This window comes from Lithobates pipiens, unplaced genomic scaffold (assembly GCF_037356315.1).
Source record: "Lithobates pipiens isolate NorthernLeopardFrog02 unplaced genomic scaffold, aLitPip1_a1.2 Scaffold_8, whole genome shotgun sequence".
In the NCBI taxonomy this organism is placed as follows: Eukaryota; Metazoa; Chordata; class Amphibia; order Anura; family Ranidae; genus Lithobates; species Lithobates pipiens.
The window spans coordinates 158,756,557-158,783,079 of NW_027507903.1; the positions used below are offsets into that span (position 1 = coordinate 158,756,557).

Below are 26,523 nucleotides of genomic sequence, written 5' to 3' on the forward strand. Positions count from 1 at the left end.
CCTGGTGCTTACATGTGCCTCTTTAAATCATCAACCATGTGAGTTGCTAAATGTTGTACCTTCATTAAATGTAACCATATTGCTACAATTAGAGGCACCTCTCTTCTCTTTTATACGCTGTAGCTCCTGCTGGATTTAGCTTCTAATCCCCTTGTGGAGGCTTCCATTTATGGATGGACATTTTATGGTTACACAACCTATCACATTGCTGTAATCTTTTTATATGGACTATAGACTGAAGGACGTATGAATTAAAGGTTGTGGAGCGAATCATTTGAGTTCCAATTTTTTCTTATGGGGAAATCCGCTTTGATATACAAGTGCTTTGTATTACAAGCATGTTTCCGGAATGAATTATGCTCCTAATCCAACGTTTTTCTGTATATGATTGCACTGCATGATAACTCCTCTAGTGTTTTAATATTTATATTATACTATTAGAGTTTAAAATGCTGCCAGTATTTGTGTGTGTATATTTGTTTATTGGACCCTGGTTGGGCTTTATGGTAGCAGTTTTAGCTCTAATTGACCACAAGGTATTCCTATTGAGGAATTAATATTTCTTTCACTTAATTCAGACGCGCTTGTGTGAGTGGGAATAGGCGCAGTGTTCTCCACACTTTTTTAGTTCATAATACATTTTTGTTTTTCGGTTCAGTATCGCTTTAACTGTTTACACTTTATTATCGGCTTCACTGTGGATGAGCAAACTACGCTTTAAATATACGTCTGCCTAATATAACAATCAAAATACAGTATAAAGAGAAAAAGCCTAAATCAGCAATTAGCAATGAACCTGCAAAGCTTTGAGGAGACACATACAATAGCCTTACAGATCTAATAAGAGATTCACTCTTTATGGCACCCTGACTCAGTCAGTGCACAGTTGTCGGTGCTTTACTACTTAGCGGGAAGAAGATACCCAATAACACAACAATAAAACACCTCAGGAAAACAGGATGTGTCACATCTAAGAGAAAATTCTCACAATTAGACTTTATGCTGCTTGGGAACCTTGTAATGTTTGTGCTATGACAGATATATGGGAGCTGCCATTGCTGAGCTTTCTTCAGGCCTGTCATCCCTATCCGTATTTTATTACTTGTTGGTATATCAGCCCTGAACACACATGTTGGTGTCAGACACCTAATAAGTACATGTTTGTTCCAAATTAGTGACCCACTAAGTATCGAAATAAGGATATCCTGAGGATATACAATGTATCAAAATGCTTTTGAGCAGTAACTTTCTTTCAGTTGGTTCAAAAGAAACGTATTTTAGGGCCTCGTGAAACATGGGCTTAAAAATGCCACTGCTAAGGGCGTCTGGAATTTTTTTTTTAGTCTATGAATGCATGCACATATGGGCATTTATGCACAAATTTTTGTGCAGTGTTCAGGGACAAAAAAAAAAAAGCCCTACACCTATGTTTCAAGTGCAGGTTATCAGTGTTTTTTACCTGCTTACATGTGTAATTGTGTCCAAACGCGTGCGGAATAAATGAATATTCTGGCCAGTAGAATGAATTTACTCATAATGCAATATGTGCATATATACACATATACATACGCAACAAAAGAGTCATTATTTTCTGCCAATTTCTGGCAGAAAAAAATCCAGCATATTTGCAGTGCTGGCATGTGCTGAGGCCTAAAGCTGAATTTCAGGAATTCAGTCATTGTCTAAAATGTGTTGCCTTACTATGGGTTAAGTCCAAGGGAGTCCATGCTACCTCATGGACTTATCACTTTTACTTACCATTGGCTGTTTTACTAAGTGCTGGGAGTACAGATATCACTATACTCTCAGTGCTCTGACAGAAAAGAGACTCTCATACAGCAGCACCCTTGCTCACCCCTCTGCTGCCCCTTTACAAAAGGCTTTTCATTTTGTGAACAGTTTCAAATAATACAAAGCTCTCTGTGAATGGGCAGAAGGATGTAAGGGGTGGGCAGAGTGGCTGCATATGACTCTATAGGGGTTATTTACTAAAGGCAAATCCACTGTGCACTTCCAAGTGCACTGCAAGTGCACTTGGAAGAACAGTCACTGTAGATCTGAGGGGGACATACAAGGGAAATAAAAAAAATAGCATTTTTGCTTGCACGTGATTGGATGATAAAATCAGCAGAGAATCACCTTGTTTCAGATCTTCCCCTCAGATCTACAGTGACTGCACTTCCAGGTGCACAGATATTGGGGTGGCTTGACGGGGCTCTGTGGCTTCCGCATGCATTTGCAAATTTGTGCAGACTAAACCCCTGTTTTTAACGCATACTGTTAGACAGGTTACTTGGTTGTCTGTGGGCTAGTGGTAAGTAAAGCTTGTTTTTTTTCCTCGGTTTATCCTTGCATTTGTATCTAGCACTTGTAGTGCAGAGGGGATTTTCCTTTAGTAAATCAAATCCTACAGCTTCAGGCGCAGAGACCAGAAAGTCCAGCAATGGCGCTCCAGGAGTATAGCACCAGTTATGCTCCCAGTGCTCAGAAAAAATTGGGAATTACAAATATAACTCCACAAGGTGGCATGCACCTCGTTGGACTTAACCCCCAGTAATCCAGAACATTTTTTAGAAAGAGTTCAGCTTTAAGAAAACCTGTCACGAAAGACACATATTAGATTGCAATTGTTTATATCCTCCTGGAAATGCTGGTTACCCATAGCCAGATCCATGCTGCCAATGAGGGCAATTGAGATATCCACCTTAGGCAGGACTCATAGTAGCAGGGTGTGAGTGGCTCTGAGGCTGGAGTGTCCATACTTAATACAGCGCAGAAATTCTCAGCCTAATAACATAATGGGCTCAGCATTAGTGAGCTCCTTATCTGGTTACTATACGTGCCCAGCTAACTGCCATGCTGATTCAGCAGCTTCAAAACTTTCAAGCTGTAAGTATATAGATCAGTGGTCTCCAAACTGCGGCCCAGGGGCCAGATATATTGCCCTTTTCTTGCCTTTACCATGCCCTAGGGGCACTATTCCACCAAATGACACCAATGATGGGGCATCATTCACCCTACTGACACCATCAATAGGGCATTAGGGCGTCCCATTGATATCAGCGAGGAGGCACTATTTCTCCAATTAAAACCAATGATGGGGCACTGATACTGGGGCATTTTCTACTTCCACTGGTCACAGCCTGGCCCTTCTAAAGCCTGAAAGACAATAAACTTGCCCTGGTGCTTAGAAAGTTTAGAGACCCCTAATATAGACGTTCTGACCTTGGGTCAGCAACTCAACATGTTAAAGCCAAAAGGATCGGCAGGAGAACTAGCCAACTAACATGATCAGGAGGAGGTTAGCAATGAAAGTCCCCATAATTCTATTATGAGAGGTTTCTTTTATTCCAGGAAACAAAAATAAAGCATTCTTGTAGGTCTGTTGATTTTAACAAAGCATTGAATGTATCATATATTTATTGTTACGATGATCTGTTTTCTTTAAAAGTATAAAAAAAATCACACAAAGGGAAACATTTGGAATGGGAGAAAAGAACTGCTTTGCTAGTGATTGAAGCAAAGCCAAATATTAGCTATTTTACTGTACTTTTAGATGAATAAATGCCAAGATAATAAAAAAATCTGTAAACAGTTGTGTATTCTGTGTATAACATCAGTCAGCAATACAATCCTCTGAGCTATGCTTTATAGACAAATCCTCATTTACTCTGGAAATACCATTCTGCATTTCAACCCAGCTAAAGAAATGTCAGGAACATTGTTCAAATCCCAGTCTGAATGTATTCTTTTTTTTTTTTCCAACGGTTTTATTTCCTGGTGGTCCAGCCTTCCGCTCATCTCCAGACATTAATCTCCCTGTTGCTAGCCCATACAGACCTACAATAAATGTTGTGGTCTCAGCCCACTGCTTATTAAATTCCATCCCAATTGTGCAAATGTTTGAGAATGATGATAAAAAAAAGGACAGACCTAATCTTTTTCCGGTGAGCTGTTGACATCCTGCTTTAGAAACAAAAGCTGGTTTCCCTTTCTAATATGACCTGCTAATGTATCCAAGATGTTCCCTTAAATGAATTCCTCATCCATCAAACCACATACTGTCTGAGCTCCCAAACCGATCCTCCTAATTCAGTGGCAGATGTAAATCCTGACATCGATATGACCTTCTCATTCATAAAAGCAATACTGTGCTTTTAGTTGGTTTTAGGCAGGAATGTTTTACTCTCCTTACTGGAATCCATTAACAAAGCACATTTAAGTAACTTCATGCTATATTGAGATGAGTGCTATGCAAGTAATATATCAAGATGCTGCTGCTATCTGCTCAAACATGTTTCTCACCAAATGAACCAATTGCCTGTGAGGCCATTGCCCCGTCTAGCTGTTACAACACAGTACAGTATATAGTTTGCTGTTCTCTAGTCACTGTGTTATACCATTAATGTTTCAAGTTCCAAATGTCAATGAACTTTGTACTATCCACTCATAGTGAGACAATCTAAACCTTATGTAACAGAACCACAAAAAACAATAAAGAGTAAATGTATAGCAATTATTATCATTAATAAAATGACTGTAATGTAATAATTATAGTTAATAACTCATATGCCACATCTGTAAGATTCATTGGAAAAAAGAAACACAAAAGAAAAAAAGGGGACCCACTAGGCCAGACTTTGGAGGCAGATTTGAACAACAACATGCTTTTTTATAAAAAAAAATGCATAAGTCTTTATGTGTAATCATCAAATATTGCTGGTTTCCATGTGCATATTTGATTGCAATCATATCATAATAACACATACTGATGAGATTATTTGCTTTTACATATACATAACAATCAGTAATAAAGCTATAGCCTTAAAAGAAATAATGTAGTATAAACATGGTTACAAAAGCTTCTGAAGAAGCTAGAGAATTTGATTAAAAAATTGAATTAGAAATGACAAATGCATGCCAGGTGCAGAGATATAGACAGCTGATGGTATATGCAGATCTTGACTTTTTGCAAGCTTCATACCATCTCATTCTACCTCCATATATAATCAGTAACACCACATATCACATTAAAACAGTAACATTGAGGCTAAAAAGGTAAGCCAAACTTTTACACAAAGTCATGCTCTTTATTTACATTCAGTTGCCTTTATCTCTCTGGATGTATTTGATCATTTTGACATGCAATTTTTGCTAAAAAAGATACCACTGCTTATGTCTGTCCCTCATATACGCAGTCTGAATTGTCAAGGTTTGTCACAAAGCCTTAAAAATCTATTTTATTCTGTAAATCTATTTTATTTTATAAAATAGTTAAACAAAGCTTAGGTAAATACAACTGTAGCTCTCCTGTGTTTTTTAAGGGCTTCTAAAAGAAGTGAAATATTTTGTATAAGAGCAGATTTCCCTTCTTGTATGCATGTTAGTTGTCTGTGATTGTCTGGCTCCTCTTCTAGCACCCAAGATGGAAGTCTAGAGCTGAAGCTTTGTTTACTCTACCAAATAATTAAGAGCTGCTGTAGGAATAACAGTTTATCATAGTACAAGTTGTACAATTTAGTTTGGTCAGTGGCGGTCACACCGCCCGCACTTCTGCTTCTGAGCTAAGGAACAAATCTTAAAGAGAAAGCAACAAAAAAAAGACTTGGTCTCTTACAATCCTGGCAAATGAAGGGGTAACACATACCTGATGTTAAAGGACTGCTAAATCTATATTCAATAGCTGCATGCTATTTAAAATGCAATAACATTAACCAGCAAATTAATTCTATATATTGGTAGGGGTGTTTAATTGTTGCGGGAACTGTTTTTGGGTGGGTGATTTTGTTCTAGTTGTCCCAACCACTGTCACTTTTGTTGGACAACATGGTCAACTCCAGCTGTGCCCCCTTACTTGCAGTGGCCAAGACAGGTTTCTCTTTTATCGACACATCAGACTGGCTCTGATGGCAGGTGATTAACATATTTAAAAGCTAAAAATCCTGTGAGGAATATTTCTCAGACACATAATCTTCCCACCAAGCAAAGTGGTTAAAATAAGTAGTGTACCTAAGATGCAAGGCTTAAAGAGCACAGTATATAAGAGAATCCAAGACAGAAATCAACAAAAGGAAAAAGAATCATATGCTTATAACTAAAAGTGCTACAACAACCAACAGATTAATTATCAATACAATGATAATATACTAAGTAAGTAGTGATAGACATTTAGTAGCTAAAATACAAATTTTTAATCAAGACGTTGAATTTTTTTACGGTAAAAATAAGTACATATAAGTGACCATAAAGACATAGGGTATGGCACCAAACAGAATACAGTTGGGAAGTATGTAGGTGTATTTAGACAAATGCAATAAGGCTAATTGCTCTTTTGCACACACACTAGGTATCTGGAAGCAGTAATATATTTACTAAGTATATATTTAGCTTCAATAACTTAACATTAAGGCAGATTTCTTAGTTAATCAATTAGAAAGGTAAATCGGAGATAGAAATGGGATTACTAGTAAGTGCTTTCCGGTGTCTGCTTGTAATTGAAGCATGTATGATGTGTATGACGCACCTTGAATTTAATAAAGCCCAAAGGGGGATTTACTAAAACGGGTGCATACAGAACCTGGTGCAGCTGTGCATTGTAGCCAATCAGCCTCTAACTTCCGCTTGTTCATTTAAGCTTTGACAATAAGACCTAGACGTTAATTGGTTATTATGCACAGCTGCACCAGATTTTGTGTGCACCAGTTTTAGTAAATCACCCCGCAAGGCACCTTCCTGCTTTAAAGCTGTAGCCAAGCAGCTACATACACAGATAGAACACAGCTAGTTCTGCCTGTCTGGCGATTTAGGCCCATAGGTCCATAATAGCATACCCAGGTCAGTGACCTCACTTTTACATTCTACAGCTAGGTATTACAGCTGGACACAAACTTGACCCCAACTTGTAACTGAACAATGAAGGGAAAGTATCACACTGATAAATGAGTTCATATTTCTGCAGTCTCTTCCTGTAATCATATTCAAAGTGTTGACTGACAACACTGTGCAAAATAGTAGAGACCTTTTTGTTTTTTATTCCTCTCACTGGCACCAACAGTGGGGGCTTAATTTCTGCCACTGACACCAACGATGGGGCACTATTCCTGCCACTGACACCAACGATGGGGCACTACTCCTCCCAGAGATACCAAAGGGGGGTGCTATTCCTCATCCTACTGACCACAAGCATTATGCACATTTTTTTCTCCCACCAAGCCTGAGCCATTATTTACACCATTGATGCTGGGACATTTTCTTACCCCCCCCCCCCCCCCTCCAGCCACCATCTAGCCCCCCTAAGACAGCAAACTGACATTTCGCTTAGAAAGTTTGAAGACCCCTGTTTTATTCACATGACACAAAAACAGTGCATTGGAAATGACATCACAATCTACCAGGTCCTGTTTTTCTATCAATCAATTATAACCTGTTTAACTACTTTTTTGGAAGTAATTTAAATAATTTGACAAACATTTACATTTCTGTCAGTTTCAGAGTGCCAGTCTGCAAGAGGACCTACAACAGTTGTATTATGGTAATAAGTAAACATTATCATATACAGTATTTTATGTGATCATTGCATTATAGAAGATATATGTATTGTGCTATACACTTGCAGTTTTTTAGTTACTATATATTTTTTAGGTTTGGTCTGGTTAGGTAGCGCCACATACCATTTATTTTTAGTTGTATTATGGTAATTTTTGTTACTTGTTATATTGCATGTTATTTTTGCCATGCAGTGTCAGCCATGTGAGATCATGCGGAAACTACAAATTCTGACATTTATTGTCCGAAACAATTTACAGCTTGAATGTGGATATTTACAGACCATAAACCGAAGAGGGAAACACCAATTTATCTGCAGGGGTCTAGGCCAACACTGACACCTTCTTTGTCCATGGAACTTCTGTTAACCTCCCTGGCGGTACGATTATTTCGGATTTTAGGTGCTAAAAGCGGTACCATTATTTTGCATGAAAATTTGGCGTTTTATATTGTAGTCCTGCAATTCTTAGGAATAACTCTCTTAAATCTGTCCAAACCAGAGTCTAGCAGACATCCCGGGTATGATAAAGTTTGAAAAATTAAATCATAAATTATAATATAATAAATAATTATAAATAATTGTACCAAATAATAATATAACAATAATAAAAATTATTCAATAATGTAATCAAATCAAAAACACTGAAATTTGCTCAGTTGCAGAATTGTCACTGTCATTACTTTTCAGTATTTGATGATGGATCTCCCCACAAATCGCTATCGCTCAATTCTGCGAGTGATTCTAATTTATTATCGCTGTTTTCTAGCTGGTCTAAAATCATTTTTGATGTACAGTGACAGTTTTGGTTGCTATGGACAATCTCCAGTTTCCAGGCATAAAGAACAGTTTTTATTATATAAAACTGCATGCAGGACACTGGGCAGACCACTAGGGACAACGGGGATGTGAAATATTTACATACAGCAATGTAATCTGTAAGATTACATTATACTGTATGTATACTGTGTGTTTCACTTTTTGAATTTGGCGCCGATCTCCGTGCCCGTGCGTCGCAACGCTCGCAGGGCACGGAGATCGGCGATGTGATGCATCGAGCGAGACACGGCTCGCTCGTACAGCGGGGAGACAACGCTGGATCCGAGGGAGAAGGTAAGTAAACCTCCTCCTGGATCCAGCGATGCAGTCCCGAGTCTGACTCGGGGATACCGCTCTTGGTATAAAAAATCCACCCCGAGTCAGACTCGGGAATACCGTCAGGGGGGTTCAATGTAAATGACGCTATCTACTGTGCATGTGAAAGGTTGGTACCAATTGTTTCCTTGTAGTTTACATTGATATATTAGACCAGCTTTATGCTAAAACCCTAGTACTAGTACCCATAGTACTACTAAGAATAAAAGTAGAGGCACAATTTGGCTATAATATGACAGAGAATCTATGCTTATTTTGATGTAGTTGGAAGAGGAGAGTAGTGGTTGGATGATGCTAACGCTGCTTATTGCATATAGTGAAATGCCTACAGTAAATATTAGGCTGAAGTCCACTGATTTTTTTTCAAAGAAAAGGTAACTCTGCACCCAGCCAGGCATTTAATTACACCATGGGACTGCTGTTTTTTTCCTACATTGCCCATATTATTATGATAAGGGTACATGGGCTTTTTTGGGTTAGTTCCTACCAGGAGCTTTGTCATGCATTTTGCATTTCCCAGGACAGGTAAAATGCATGGACATAAAAATCTGCTGTTTTCAACAGTCTGTTCCCACCAACACACTGCATTTCAATACATAGTTCTCTATTCAAATCAATTCAAATGGATGTGTATATTATGCATTCAGGCGGAATGAGCAGTACCAAAGGTACGTTTTCCTTGACACCAGCAGACAGATGACTGGTAATCAAAATTTAACAAAAAAAGGGCAATTGTAGCTGTATATTTTGAATTTAGATGCCCCATTGTAATCTTATTTACATTGAACAAATGACTGTTGCTTGAAGACACAGAAAAGAGCAGCAATAGGCATTCTAAAACCTTTGGGTACAGAACATTTTTCTGGCATTTCAAACCAGCAGCCTGGTGTCTGGAACAAGGAAACCTACCACCAAAACATGATATATTTATATTTGCCAGGGGTGTTGGTTGGTTGCCTTAAAGTGGATGTAAACCCTCTCCTCTACCCGGTGAAATGAACATCCGCAGATGATACATAGGGATGAAACAAATCTCCCTACATAGGTTTTACATGTATATCTGCTGTCTTCAGCTTTTTATATTCTTTAGAAAGTGCACATCATGTTACAGATTTCTCTTCCTGTTGAGCACTGGAAGTGGATTCTTGGCATACAGCCAAGACAGCTATTTGGAGGAAAGACAACCCCACTCCACAATGGCAGAGACTTGCAGAGCTGTGCTGTGACAAGGCAAGCTCTCTGGTAATCTATTTATAGCAACCTCCCACAACACAAATTTCAGGCTGTTTTTTTCTTGGTTGACGGAAAACTTGTCAGAAGTTTTCATGGTGATAACAGAGCAACGAAACAGCACAAACACATGGGATTCAGGGCTTCGAAGATAGATAAGAAAACACTACATACATAGGTGCGCGCAGCTTATTGCATTAGGGTGTGAACCCCAAAGCTTAAACACAAATGCCTTTCTCATATGGCCTCAGCTGCATGAGACAGTGAATGAATGGGAATCGCTCTGTGCTGAGTGGCTTCCTGTTCAATCACAAACTGAAGCATAGTAAACAGTTTACTATACTTTATGTATGAATGAATACAGTGAGTGAGTGTGTTCAGTGTGTTCATTTAGAAAAGGAAGGTGCTGGTAAATTACATATTTAATAGCCCCTTTCCCCCATTCTCCATCCTGAAACATCCCCCGCCGCAGCTGGGGGAAGAGAAGAGAAGGGAAGCCAGCAGCACTGCAGGGTGGGGGGCAGGGGGCAACACAGGGGAAGCCTCAGCAGTAGGGGGGAATCAGCACTGCACATAGTGATTAGGTTGTGCCCAAGCACACCTGGCACACCCCCTGCGCACACCTATGACTACATATACATGTGCTTTGGCCAAATTTCATGAATTAGGTTTACATTCACTTTAAGCCAGATGTTGTAAGGATCAAAAACTTAATACAAGTGATTGAAATTGTTAGAACATTAAAAAAAAAAATAGTAATGCATCTTCCTCATTTGTTCAGCATCACCCAAGTATCTGTAGGTCTGTAGTCTTCAGAAGTCTACAGGCCACCTCACTGTAATATTTATGGCCTTACACCTGAAAATGGGGCCCTTTGAAATTAGATATGGGAGACCCAATGGGGGTTCACTCTTATTAGTTGTGGGTGCAATCCCCATTGTAAACAATGGGAGGCCGACAGCTCCTGCAGCTGTTTGTGGCTGCTCACATATAAGTGGTCATGGAGCAATTACCTGTGCATAATGGGCCCTGGATGCAGACGGTTTGCATCCAGGGCTAATCATTTGCAGGTAATCGATTCATGAGCGAGTTGTTTGTATCTGTCAGCCTCCCATTGTTTTCAATCATTCGTATTTATTATTATTATTATTATTATTATTATACAGGATTTATATAGGGCCGACAGTTTACGCAGCGCTTTACAACATTTATGACTGATAGCCTGTATTTTCTATTGATAATTTCAGTCGCTCATGACATTGCAGAACAAAACAGTGTGTGAAGCACTTACTGCAATCCCTAATACTTATATCGATCACAAATCGCTATGTGTATAGCCACTGTTTTAGTCATGTAAAAAACAGCTGTGCATCATTTTTATGCATCCTGTTCCTCTTTTAGGTGACAGTTAAGTATTTGTAGGTCAGTTCACCATAATCCTTCTCTATGGATTTCTGCAAGTCATCTCAGTTTCCCGGTGGGCCGATGGCTCAGTGGGCCGGTTTCAGTGACAAAGTAATGGCTGCCCGGCTTGCCCTCAACTTCACACGGTGATGTGAGAAAGATGAGAAAAATACAGAGGAGAATAAGTGAAATAATAAAGAGGTTAGTGAGGACTACTTATGTTATGCTACTTATGGTTTTTTGCACAATTACGTATAGTTTTATATACTGCTTTTGTGCTTGCTTGCAAAATTAAAGTAGGCTGGCAAGGATGAAGTCCAGGGCCAAATTTTTGTCCCAGTCCAGCCCTGTTTCAGGCCCGTGGCCAATTGTTCTAGAAATAGCCAGCCAGTGGATGAATGATTGTACATTCAAGCCAGAAACAGCCAACTACAATTCCAGACGAAAAGTGAGCTTCCTGTATTTTTCTCAGCACTCTCAAATTCCCAAAGCAAAACATCCTGAACAATACTGAACTTAGTAATGTTTTTTTTATGATAAGACACATACCTTTCGTGGTTTCACTTTATCGTGATGATCATATTGGAAAATACCTTTGTAGCTAAGTCCCAGCCACCAGGGAATTCCTTGTTTATCCTATGAAAAAGGAGAATATTCATAAGAAACAAGCGGTAGAAGCGGTATGTGATAAAAGATTTATAAATTACAAAACATACTTGTTTATTGCAGTAATTGCTTTACTATTGTCTGTGTACTCCAAGAAAACTCGAATGCCCCATACACACAATCAGATTTTTCGGAAAACAAATGATGGATGTTACATATACCCAGTGAAGTGACTAGCCTCAGGTCATACACAGAGGTGAAACAAATCCTCCTAGTTGTACCTGTTTATCTGCAGTCTAATCTTTTCTATATCCGTTCAAAGTCCAGTTTATTTAAAGCTTGTGTGAGAGTTTAGAAATAAGGGGCAGAAAGCTGAAGTCACACTCTGCAGAGCTCAGTAAGGAGAGCTCTGAGAGTTGATTGGAGGGAAGGGACACACCTCCTTTCACACAGCACACAGGAACCGAGCTGAGGCTGTCAATTGCCTGGAACTCCAGGCTGTCTCCACTTTTCTCTTGGTGTCAGGAAAACTTGTCAGAAGGGATTTATGCTGATAGCAGGGGAATGAAGCAGCAGGCAGAACAGTTCTCTTATTAGAGACAAGTACACACTATAGAGGTATATGCTTTGTTCGTATTTCATGTCTGAAGTTTACAACCACTTTAAACACTTAAAGGGACTGTAAAGGTAGAAGGTTTTTTTTTATCTTAATGCATTTTATGCTAAGATAAAAAGCTTTCTGTGTGCAGCAGCCCCCTCAGCCCACCTAACACTTACCTGAGGTCCCTCTCTGTCCAGTGATGTCCAGGAGTGTCTCAGATGTCCGAAAATTCTCCTTCCTGATTGGCTGAGACACAGCAGGGGCACCATAGGCTTCCGCTGCTGCCAATCTAAGTCAGCTAGCCAATTAGGGGAGAGAGGGGACGGAGCCGGGTCGGGGCTCTGTGTCTGAATGGACACAGGGAGCTGCGACTTGGCTCAGGTGCCCCCAGAGCAAGCTGCTTGCTTTGGGGGCACTGAACAGGAGGGAGGGTCCAGGAGCACAGAAGAGGGACCCAAGAGGAGGAGGATCTAGGCTTCTTTGTGCAAATCCACTACAACAGAGCAGGTAAGGTAACATGTTTATTATTTTTATAGGAGAATGTTTTATTTACAATCACTTTAAAGCTGAACTCCGTGATGAAAGTCTTTTTTGCCTACACTTCCCCCTCCCCAAGAACATAATATTCAGTTTACATCATAAAGCAATAAGCAGAAATCTACACATTACCCATGATGTTATAACGCCAAGCTGCTTTCCTTTAAAAGCCCTGGTGTAGGCAGAAAGGACCTGTAAGGCAGCTGTGCATGCAGCCAAAAGAACTACACATCCCATAATTCTTTTGGCAATGTAGTGATGTTTCTGGTCAGATCTGTGGGTGGTAACAGGAGCGTTCTCTTTTCCTCTTTCACCACCACTATAGCAGAAGTGATCGGTTCTGCTCTATCACCACCCCCAGAGTTGCAAATTCTCCTTTACTCCAGGGAAAGATGCAGATGTCTATTTTTTTGTATTGCATGCATGGTTTTAATAGAAATGTAATAGACATTCAGAGTCTTTGCATAAATAGGTTAGGTTTTCTTGTGTAATAGTTAGTACTCTTATGCACCCCATACACACAAGCTCATGGATTCAAGCCTATCTGTTGGTATTTTGAAAGGTTGTAAAAGTTGAGCCTTGCTGAAAAGTTAGCAATTTGATGGAGTAACATTTTGCAAATTTTTAATAATTAACTTTTCTCTTGTCCTGCATATACTAGGCCCTGTCTTACAGAGGTTATCAGTAGGTGTGACAGGGCCTAGCATATGCAGAGCAGGAGAAATGTTTACTATTAAAATGTGATTATTAAAAAATAGAATTTGGCTAAATAATAAAATAGAAATGCCACCAAATTATCAAATACTTTCAGCAAATTTAAAACGCCACATGCTAGTACTGAACCCATGACCTATGGCACACAAGGCATTAGTACTAACCATGATCAGGGTAGTTCAGATCCCATAAACCTGCCCCCATATCCACCCCCTTTTTCTTTAAATAACACCAATACAGAGTAGAGTTAAATGGCCGGTTCTATTAAACCAAAACCATACATAAGATAGTCATAAACATTCCAGATCAAAGAATGGTTGCAGATCCTTGACGACACCATCTACCACAACTTTGGAGTCCGTGGTACCATTAAGCTATGTTCTGTCTCCAGCCCTCAAACACCACCTCAGAGACTATCCTAACTGACCACAGAAACCTACCACCTTACTAAACTACCCAGTCAGTATAAACCAGCCTTTTTCAACCAGGGTACCCAGGCACTATGGGGTTCCTTGAGGTTTCTTCAGGGGTGCCTTGGCAATATGGCAAAAAATTGCCCAAAAATATATGCAAGCCAGCAGGTGGATCAAGCCTGCTTTTTAGTTACATAGGTTTTCATTGTGCACCATTTCAACCTTTCGGCCACCAGCATCTTAACAACCAGTGATGGTCTGCACAGAATCCTTATTTGACCCTCCCCTGCCCCTCTCCATCAACACTGGGGTCACATTAGCTGAATGATGGAGAAAAATTGAGGGAGAGGAGAAACACTGGAATACTAGTTGGTACAAGTGTGCAAAAGTGTATTTGCTTTAGAAGAATAAATCACCTCTAATGTTGGGTGTCCTACAAGTGTCGATTCTGCTGCATTATGTAAAACTATTAGAATAGTTTTTTACATTTTAAATGGGGTGCCTTGAGACTGTCCACAATTTGAAAGGGTGCCTTGATTGAAAAAAGGTTGAGAAACACTGATCAAAACTGAACAAGACCAACCGGAGCAATCCATACCTGAGATGGGTTCTGCCGTTTTATCAATAGACAACATTTTTAGACCCCCCTACAAGGACCCCAAATGGCCAATGACCACCCCAGCAACAAAAAACGATAAAACAAAATCATCAAGATGGGATGGGGGGGGGGGGACAATTTTCAGTCTGCAAGTGAAGTCCCCTCACTCCTCCCCTCCAACTACTCTCTCTCCTGTTCCTCCCCATTACCCCGTCTGCTCAGCCAATCAGGTAAGAGTCCTGACCTTTCTTACCCTAACAACGAATTTAACCCACTACTGTCAGGTTTCCCTTCCACCCTGTAATGTATGCCCTTTGCTTATTCACTTCATTCAAAGATCCGGGCATGCTTGTACACCTGAAGAGCTGACTGTGCAGGTGTGGAATTCCAATGTTCATTAATTTTGCAGGAGATGTGGATGGATGGGAAAAAAAATGTGGATGGGTGAAGAAAGGCATGCTTGAGCAGTGAATGGAGAGACCAGTGCTGATCCCAAAGCCAGCACTGATATCTTTGCACAAACCCAAACTACAGTAGGGCTGTTAAGTGACTGCCTGCCTGCATACAGAGACAGTATAGCAGTGGCCAGTCTCATAAAACAGAAATCATCACCCTCCTGCTAGAGTTGACAACACTCTAATGCCTCATACACATGGTCGGAAATTCCGACGTAAAAAGTCAGATCGGATTATGTTGTCGGAAAATCCAATCGTGTGTGGGCTCTATCAGACTTTTTCTGTCATAATTTCCGACGGAAAAAGTTTGAGTGCTGGATCTAAAATTTTCCGACAAAAAAATCAGATCGCACTTTTTCCGATCATTTGTAGATAATTCCAATGCACAAAGTGCCACGCATGCTCAGAAAAAAATTGGAGACGAAAGCTATTGGCAACTGGCCTCTATGTAGTTCCGTCGTATGTTTTGTATGTCACCTCGTTCCGAACGATCGGATTTTCTGACAACTTTGTGAGACCATGTGTATGCAAGACAAGTTTCAGCCAAAATCCGTCTAAAAAAATCCAATGGATTTTGTGGTCGGAATGTCCGACCGTGTATTTGGGGCATAATAAATATTCATGAAGGATTTTCTGCAATAATATAGGGAGTTAGAAACTCTGGTAAAGAAGGAATTGTCATAAGATTTGTTTAGAATTTGTTCTGTCTGGAGTTCAGCTTTAAAGCAAATTGTCCATTACCATTAAACACAGTGTAAAAAGGAAATGATATTAGGAAAGCCATGTCTGCACTTACGCTGTAAAATTATTATTCTAGACTTGTGCATGACTCTCCTACATGATAAATATAGTCCTGGGATTGCTGGCTCCATTATTTTACAAAGATTAAGACAGCTGTCAGCATAGCTGTTAGCAGGATAGTGTGTCATGAACACTTATAGACAATGCGGCATGAAAGGGGAGCCTAGACGTGGAATAGTGAAGACAGACAGCATGTGACAGCACATCACCTATATTCCTTTGTTATAATGATGAGTGCTACCAACTGCTGCTTTTCAGAAAATAATCATTGTTTTATAGGTGCAGTCAGATATCTGTGGGCAGTCTGATAAAGGAGTATCTAAAGTATAGGTAGTTTACTTCAATATACAGTGAAAGCTATAGGAAGCTGTGTCAAAGCAATGTATTGATATTGTGCAGTCTGTTAAAGTGTTAGCATTGCCAAAACAAATCTTTTTTTAAGTTTAGAAAAAATAAAATATCTTTCAGTTTATTTCTTACTGTCTGTGATTTCCTTTCATTTCCTGTTCTAGAGCTGTAGAAGTGAGAGGAAGTCACTTCAAAATCAGGGGAAAACCCATATCAGACAGTTGTCACAAGAACAGTTGTCCCCATTGGAAGATTTTCCCTCACCTTTTCTGGGGACAAATTCAAAGTTTGGAACTCCATCACTTTGGTGGGCCAGGACAAACAGAAAGGGTGATAAATCCTACATATTAATAATCTTCACAACAGCAACACTTTACCCTATGGAGTTAAAGCGGAGTTCCACCCACTTTTAAGAGGTGGTCTTAAACGAAAAAAACCACCTCTCCACCCCTCGTTTTTGCATAGTAAAAACATTTTTTTTTCTTCATTAGTACCTATTTATAAAGTACAGCCTGTACTTTCCGATCCATCTGGTCCGCAGCACATGACTTCATATCCTCTTTTGCGGCAAGCCCCCCCACTGTCTTCTGGGACCCGTGTGTCCCAGAAGACAGCTGACCATTCACAAAGGGGCGCGCGACTCGCAAGGCTCCACTGCCAGTTTCCCTTAACTAGAATGGTGGCGCCGGCACCTGATCAGATGGACGGATCGGCCTTGGTGGGCCGACATTGCGAGCTCCCTGGACAGGTAAGTGTCCTTATTAAAAGTCAGCAGCTACAGTGTTTGTAGCTGCTGACTTTAAAATAAAAAAATTGCGAGTACATAGGTACATAGGTACGTAGGGGGATCAATTTAAAATGATGAATTTACTATTGTGTGGAGCACAGTAGGCTCTAAATGTAGACGTGGATCTTGTTCAAGAAAACTGAAGAAAACATAACAAGATTTGAACTGTTTAAAATAGATACCAATGACAATAATAAATTTTTTTCATTAAAAAGAGACTAATTGCTTTTGGTAAAAGTGAAGATACTGAGCTCCTTTTCTTTTTTTACCGGTTTTCAAAAACCAGATTGGATTGCTTAATGAAATGCTTCATACAGCTCTAGTGAGCAAACAAGCTTCAAAATGTTAAAGGATATTGAAAAGCCAAGGTCTACAATGTCAGGGTGGTAGGCTCTTTCCTCCATTCATACAAAGTGATCCACAAACTAGTAATATATAGAGCACATTAAAAATACTGTGGAAGTGACCTATTAACATATAGTTTATGTCATGCTTCACATAAAATAGGCTAATTGCAGACCTTATCAGCAGGAAGTGGACTGCTATGATTAGGAAAGCTTTCCTGTCAGCCTATTGAATATATTATTTAGACCACATAATGCTAGAAATGACTAATGTAAATCCCAAGTGGGATCCCTGCTATTTCCTTATCAATATTTCAACAGCATTCTTTCTTTTTTTTACAGAAGGCGCTAGTCAGTTAGTCTGAGGAGTAAGGAGTGAGAAAATACGAGGGGTGAAAAAGTAGAGAGCAAAGGTGACTATAACCCTCAGTTATGCATCAGTGATTTGTGCTGGTGATTAGGAAATGTAAATCTGGACAAATTCTCATGTCATTGTATTGGGGTATACATCAACAATTTATAAGACTTTGTAAAAGCAAAATGTTGCAATACACTCTATAAAAAAAATGTTAGTACAGAACAGGTCATGTTGAAAACTTTTTCATAGTGCAATAGTGGTTGGACCATTGCTTAGGTCTACGCAGAACCTTGTCAAGCACGTCACAAAAATCTTGTAGGACATAAAACATTATGTTGGATGGAGGCACTGAGTAAAAGTTTTACCTATTACCTGTTTCACTTGCTGTGTCATTATATTGCTATCACATACTATCAGCCTTATTCAAAAGAGTTTTTATTTCTATAGTGAAGTCGACATCCATTTAAAAAAATCTAAGAAAAAAGGCATGTCTACTGACAGCTCCCACAAGGCATCTGCTATTAACTTAATTACCCAGACAACCCTCTTTTTTTCACTTTTTACTTGGGGTTAACTTTGCTTATTTTGGGGACAAGGTCTACTCAACTGTTACACCCTGCCCATTGAGAGCATTTCAGTGCCCAAAAAGTGCACTCTCATTGGACATGGGCTAGTAGGTGTGTGTGGCTTAGTCCAAAAGGCAGGGAGGTCAAGACCCTATGAAATTAAAACTAAATTAGAGTGGCACGCAATGTTTTTTTTTTGCTGATAAAAGTAAAAGCTGAGAAACCCAGGTTGATTTACTAACGGCAAACAGGCTGTTTACTTTGCAAAGGATTCTTCCCTAAGCTTAGTAAATGTGTTGGAAATTCACTCTGTTAAGAATACCCAATTATGTGCAAGGACATAAAAAAAAGTATTTTTGCTTGCACATGAATGGACAATAGATGTTAGCAGAGCTGCATCCCTTCACTAAGCTAAGGGAACATTGCCTTGCAAAGTTAACAGCTTTTTTGTCTTTAGTAAATCAGTTCCAATGCCATATCTGCTCTTAAGCCAGGTACACACTACACCCGAACGAAAAATTTTTTAATCTCCGGTTGGAAACGCTGTACTAACCATGCAAGATTAGTTCAGCGATCTCCCCCTGCTGAGCAGTTGTGCTTTGACAGGAGGGCGAGCGCTGTTTGGGTGTCAGTTGGCTGCCGGTTTTTCAGCATGCTTGTCCGACAGAAGCTGGAAAAATGGCCGGCTTCTGACGGACAGACTGATATACAAACAGACTGAATGTCGGCCGTTTTTTGTGAACTGGCCACTGTATCCTGACATTTGACCCGTGAGTAACCGTCTTTAGGCAGGACTTTTGCTGTTAAAAGTTCAAAATATTTGACAGGTTCACTTTATGCTACCAACAACCTTTATCGTAGCGGGAAACATTAGCGAATGAAGAAGATAATACATTTTTTAAATTATCTTTGCACGTGAATTTTCACCGTACTCACTAAGCTATGGGAAAATTCCCTAGCAAACCCTTATGCTGTCTAAACTTTCTAGATCACTGATCCAGAACAAGTACATAGTTTAAGAAAGTCCCAGAAATGTCCTTCTTTGCATACTTACTACCCCCTAACCCTGAAACCTGCACAGTTTCTCAAGTAATGAAATTCACATAACTGTATAGATACCTGACTTTTACCACTGCAATATATTATTACAAGATGTTACTGGTTAAAATTGGGCCTTGACCAAATTTAAAGAACCCCTTTAAGGTGACATGTATATCTTTGTTTTGTCATTGGCTCCTGCTTCAGTCAAATCCAGTGAGGAGGGATTGAGTGAGTCTATGGACATACAGAGCCTCACTCGGGAGCATGCTACATAAGTGCCTCTATAGCCAGCAGGTTGCTATGGGGGCATTCGGAGAACATGAGGAGCCTAGAGTGCAGGAAGATGAGATGAGGGTCCGCTCTGGGCAATACTATTGAACAGAACAGGTAAGTATAATATCATGTTTGTTATTTTAATTTGAAAAAAAAAAATTAAATAAGCCTTTACAATCACTTTAAGGCTATGTTCACAGCTTTGTGGCTGGGAAACCCATGCAAAGCTGTGTGTATTCCTGACCCAAAGAAAGAATGCATGGAGGTGCCATTAATTCTTAGTGGCACCCCCAGGCATTGGCACCTATGTCGCGATTTTGGACGTGAAGGCACCAAGTGGCTTGGTGCAGCGCAATTTTAAAAAAAAAGGGTCAGGGACTTCTTTTCCTGCATTTCTTGTGGGAAGAGCAGCCAACTGAAATTAATTGGCTGCCATATCCGCAAGTATATGGCTCTAACAGGTCTTACAGGTCTGATCAGAGCTTTAATGCCTAAATCTTGACTATAGAGCTATTTGTTTGGCTCTATGTGACTTACCAAATATTTTATACAGAATAATTCTTTCATCAAACTAGAATATATATACTTGTTGCTCACTTTGGCACCTGATAAAAAACACTCTATTTAAAATTTCAGGCAAAGGCTTAAATTTACAAGTGTTTAGCTTACCTTAACTGCATAATAATGCACTCCATACGTGGGAAGGGATTCTACAATACTCATGTAACTGAAAAATAAAAATCATATGTTACTTATTAAGCCACACTTTCATTGGCTCAGCATACAGCAAATCTTGTCATTCCAGCGCCTTAACAAGTGCTGATTATCTAATGGCTGCAAAGACTTTTAGCAGGAAATCTGTTACATTTTGTCTTGTTATGGATCACAGTACACAATTGTGTGTGTATATATATATATATATATATATACGCAGTATATACTGTATATAAAAAATGTGCCTTTGCTGCAACACTTTATTTGATATTAATAACTACATACTGTATTTGATATGGTTGTCCAGAGCAATAGCCAACAAAAAGGTCTAAAGAATTTCACAATTCCTTGATATTAAAAAAAGCTAAAAGAATGTTTGCATGTGTGTGCACTTACATGTGAATATCAACAAACACGCACAACTACAGGCATGTGCTAGACAGCCCATCCTTAGGTTTTTTTTATGCCAAGAATATCAGATGTTCATACACCAGTACTGTATGCAAGAGGCCTTACTCAGAAATATGGGTATCTATGGTCACTTCACCTAATATGGTGCTTCATTTCATTTTTTTAAATAGGAATCAGCTGAAATTACCTACAACACGCAATCTAACACAAATTGTCAGAAAAAAAATGAACTGTTAAGCCAGCCATAGACGGTTCGAATCTCACCTATGAGCCTAACCATGTATGGGCAAGCTGAATGTACCCAAGTTGACTGATTGATCAATTTGGGTACAATCAGCCTGTCGGATTTTACATGTGATTGTTGCTAGCAGCTGTTATACCCCACCACCACCCCACCAGGAGAACACAATGGCTCCACAGGAGTTATTCCCCTATCAACAGTGACTGTGTTGATGGGAGAACCGAGCAATTTTCGACAGAAAATTGCTTTGTCTATTGCCAGCCTTAAAGAAAAGTTTGCATCTGTTTCCGGTGATGTAATAGAAACAGTTCTTAGAGTTAATACACACAGGGTTTTAACATACATTTTATATGTCTAGCATATTTTTTCAGTGCTTTCCCTAAGTTTGTGAAGCCACACGTGCTGCGTACAGCCCACTGTACAAGTACATTGTAGAGGATGACATCTGGGAGGTGCAACCAGTGGCTTTAGGGAACCAGTTGCACAAAAAGGTATATCCTGCAGGGGTTGGGAATAAGGTAAGTATATAACCTTTTCATCTTCCCCATGTAAAATGAGCAAAGGAGAGTGGGACCCACTGCAAGGGTAGAGTTCCAGAGTTTCTGCTTTAACACATATTAAAACCAGAAATTAAACATGCCCTTACAGGCCAATTCCTGTAAGTATTGAATGGAATTTTGCTTTAGTTAAAGATAATTTATAAGGAAGTAGTCTTTAAATATTATCATACATACATATCATATAGTGTGCTATGGCTCCGTATCATTTATTTTCACATTAGATTTTGCTATTTGTATAATTATATATATATATAATTTTATATATATATATGTATATATTTATTTTTATATTGTATATATGCAGGACTGGATCTTTAGGCAAATGGGCTTTAGTGCTCAAAACAACATTGCTCTTCTGGCATCACCTCTTATAAAATTTTCTTGATTTACTGCTCTGAACCTGTTAAAAAATTCTGGGACAATGTGTAATACGCCTATATGAGATAACTGTATTTCCAGCAATGATGGGAAAATGCATGATTGTCAATTGTACAGAGAAAAGCTGCCTTCATGCCTCTGCATATTGTGCCTAATTATAATTGCAACCCTGTATACATGATATAAACGTATTAGTAACAGAAAACTTACTTTACAATAGCTTGTCCTCTGGTCTGTCCATTTAACTTCTTGTAATATTCTACAACTCTCTCTTCACTGAAAAAAAGACAAGTTTTAGACCAATGGTTATTGCTGTGCATACACATGCAGTCAGTTATTTTAAATACATTGGGAGGATTTACTAAAAAATTATGGTGCAAAATCTGGTGCAGCGCTTCATAGAAACCAATCAGCTTCCAGGTTTTATTGTCAAAGCTTAATTGAACAAGCTGAGGTTAGACGTTGATTAGCTACGATGCATAGCTGCACCAGATTTTGGGTGCTCCAGTTTTAGTAAATACCCCCATTATGTCTCTACAAAGTGAATTAAATAAACAACCCAAATCTATTGGGTTTCATACTACATTTTTTTTGTATAAATAATTCCTATCGTATAGCTGTTATGTGCAAAAATATTATTACTATTATTAAAACTATTGTATAATGCAGTGTTTCTCAGCTCCAGTCTTTAAGGCACCCTAACAGGTCATGTTTTCAGGCTTTCCATTATTTTGCACAGGTGAGTTCATCCGTTTCACTGCCTTAGTAATTACCACAGCTGTTTCATCTGAGGAAAATCCTGAAAACATGACCTGTTGAGGCGCCTTGACGACTGGAGTTGAGAAACACTGGTATAATGAATTCCAATAACTGTTTTTCTATTATTGCATTTGAGTTAATTTATGTGTATGTTAGATGTAACAATGTGAAGTGGAATTCTTTTTAATATCTTAGAAATGCAGTACACATAGATTAAAGCAAGGAAAAAAATAAATAAGAAAGTGTAATTAGACACTTTAACATTATTAAATGACTAGAATTATTACCAGTAAGCAAGGGAAGGGTGTTCCTTTAGGGCCTGAGTTGGAAGTGCCGGCAGCTTCTTTAAATCTAATTTTGTAAGTTCATCACTGTTAAGGAGAGAAGTCAAAAAGAGAGTAAGTAATTAATGTTTATCTCTGGGAAAATCTTTTATGTTTTTGATAAGCCCTCTGCCAAGTTTGTATTGCTGTCTCCCCTATTGGGGAGATTCGCCCCTCTATTTGTACTGGTGACCATTGTCACTGAAATATAAAGGGAGCGGGAAATCCAATATTTTAGATATATCCCTAGAACAAGAGGTGAAGGGAAAATTGTCAGTTGGGACATCTGTTAGGGACAACTGTTTAACAAAAGAATTTCCATTGCTTTGGGAAATGTACACAAAATTCCTGTTGTGTCTCAGGGGCAGCAAGCAAAGGGAAATTTCCCTAAGTATACGCAGACAGCAAAAAATCGAATAAAATACATATACCCCGTGCTATCCCATAACTAAAAAATATATTTTGGCTATGCATGCTGCAGATTTTGACAAAGCCTTGCCAACATGTAACCAATTTTCAAATACCTACCCAGTGATGATTAATATGACATCTGTGCTAAGTATAACCTCCTTGCTCAGTACAGCAGGATAGTCTATGAGAGTTCTTCAGTCATTTGCCAGGTTTTCAAAATAGTACAGTGAAGCAAGTGGCAGATTTTCAAGTGACCACACATCCAGAAGGAATAAATTGCTTACTTGAAACTCACTCAAAAATGCTGATTCCAACTAAAACATATTTTAGTTCTTTTTTTAAAATGTAATTGTGTACAGTGTAGATGGAGAACCACTGCCATTTTTTTATTATGCTTCCCTGTTTTTCATCTCCCTTGTCAGAAAGTTGCTGGGACAAGAAGCGAGGGGAGTCGAGACACCAACAGCAGTAAACCAACGTTTTGAAGTAAAGTAACGAGGCATTAAAGCCTCTGCCATGTTTTGTCACTGTCTGTATCCCCTTTGGGGTGATTTTCCTGAATTTCTCTCAGTTGTGACAGCTTATATGTTTAAGGGTGTCACTGGGACAGGAGACAGGAAACAGGAAGTGTGGGGTCACTTTCCCAAGCTGAGCAGAGACAGTAATAAATTATATCTGAATATATTAATGATCTATATCCCTTCCGGACACCACCGATGAAGCCCACTGAAAACCTAAACAAATAAAACTTGAAATTTGTTACTCATGTACTGAGCAATGGCACATGCAAGTGGTGAAGGGGCTTTTCTTCCTTTCCAATACCCTGGAAGATGGGGTTCCTCTGTAGGCTTGGGCCCCAGGAAAGGGGGGACTGGTCATAAAAAGGTGCTTCATGGAGGTGGGGAAGATGGGGCTCACTATAGCCTCCTCACACATTACAGGGTCACAGTCACATTTTCGTTACTGTTGGTGTCCACCCTTAAATCTTGTCTTGGTAGCAAGGTATAAAATGGACCTAAACAAATAAAACTTGCAGTTTGTTACTCATGTGCTGAGCAATGGCACATGCAAGTGGTGAAGGGGCTTTGCTTCCTTTCCAATACCCTGGAAGATGGGGTTCCTCTGTAGGCTTGGGCCCCAGGAAAGAGGGGACTGATCATAAAAAGGCGCTTCATGGAGGTGGGGAAGATGGGGCTCACTATAGCCTCTTTGCACATCACAGGGTCACAGTCACATTTTTGTTACTGTTGGTGTCCACCCTTAAATCTTGTCTTGGTAGCAAGGTATAAAATGGACAGGATCCATAAGGATATCTCTTTTAAAGTGATTGTAAACCTTTACAAATTCCCAGTGAAAAAAACTAGCCTCAGGTGATACGCAGGGATAAAACAAATCTTGCTACATGAGTTGTACCTTTTTATTTGCACCTTCTCTTCTCTACGTAAGTTCAAAGTGAAGAATTTATACAGCTTGTCTGAGCTTTCAGAAAGAAGGGACCCCCACCCTTCACACAGCACACAGAAATAGAGCTGATGCTGTGAATCATAGGTTGTGTGGTGACAGGGTGTGGGTTGAGTGACCTCAATAGATCTGGCACCTCATCCCTGATTTTATAGAGTATAAGTATGGGGTTGGAGCTAGGGATTATAATGGTGCCCAACAAATGTGTGCTTGAGCTCCCTCCCTTGTCACCTTTTTTCTCTTATGCAACAAACAGTCGGACATTCCGACAACAAAATCCATTTTTTCAGACGGATTTTGGCCCAAACTTGTCTTGCATACACACGGTCGCACAAAATTGTTGGAAAATCCGATCGTTCAGAACGAGGTGACGTACAACACGTACAACGGGACTATAAAGAGGCCAGTAGCCAATAGCTTTTGTCGTGTAATTCATTCTGAGCATGCGTGGCACTTTGTGCGTCGGAATTGTCTACACACGATCGGAATTTAAACGATCGGAATTTGTAGTCAGACAATTTTAGATCCAGATCTCAAACTTTGTGTGTCAGAAATTCGGACGGAAAAAGTCAGATGGAGCCCACACACGGTCGGAATTTCTAACAACACAGTCCGATTGCACATTTTCCGTCGGAAAGTCCGACCATGTGTACAGGGCATTTGTGTCAGCAAAACTTGTCAGAAGTAACACAGAGCAGGGGAAAGAGGCAGCAGACAGAAATCACACTTTGTGCTCTGGATAGAGACAAGTACACACTATAGAAGCTGGTACTTTGTACTTTGTTCATATTTCATGTCAGAGGTTTACAACCACTTTAAAGGTCAGAAGCAGTAACAAAAGCACATTTATTAAGTAGAGTGGAGTAACTAGAAAATATGTCAGGTTTTCATTGCTCTCTGTGTCTTCCTGCCCAGGAGACATCAACACCCTCTCATTTTTTTGTTACTGGGACCGGAAGTGAGGGGAAATGTTTTTGTTGAGGAACCAGACAGCTTTAAAAAGCAATAACATTCTGACTCTTATTTCTCTATTGAAAACAAAAAAGAATGACTTGTGCTTTATTACTGGAAGTATCTTTCTTGTTAGAGGAAGCCATCACCTACACAAATCTGAGTCAATCATGTTATGTACGTGTTTGTGTACTTGGCAGTCTCCAGCTTCAGTAAATTCACCATTTCCTAAGCAATTATTAAAATGAACATTAGAGCTAACAAAGTGTCTGTATCTGTTGAGTGTTATTGATTTAGATCTTTGATCTTTAACATGTAATTTGCCCATTTCCTGCCTTGTAGGTAACTATTAATAATACAATAAATAATAATAATAATAATCAATTATGAGAAATAAGGTTGTTTAACAACTAAATCAAACTTTTTTATCCATCTATCTATCTATCTATCTATCTATCTATCTATCTATCTATCTATCTATCTATCTATCTATCTATCTATCTATCTATCTTTGCTTTCTATCTAATTATCTTTCTATTT

General features: G+C 39.3%; 1 protein-coding gene across 6 annotated transcripts in view; it reads right to left on the reverse strand.

Moving 5' to 3' along the window:
• Positions 1-26,523, reverse strand: part of FRMD4A (FERM domain containing 4A) — a 583,773-nt gene that overhangs the window by 80,662 nt on the left and 476,588 nt on the right. For all 6 annotated transcript variants that reach the window (XM_077472972.1, XM_077472971.1, XM_077472970.1 and 3 more), the window contains exons 8-11: positions 23,125-23,208; positions 22,289-22,354; positions 20,444-20,501; positions 11,882-11,968 (exon numbers count right to left, since the gene is read on the reverse strand). In XM_077472972.1, coding sequence (XP_077329098.1) covers positions 11,882-11,968; positions 20,444-20,501; positions 22,289-22,354; positions 23,125-23,208 — 295 coding nt within the window. The remainder of the gene's footprint in view (positions 1-11,881; positions 11,969-20,443; positions 20,502-22,288; positions 22,355-23,124; positions 23,209-26,523) is intronic.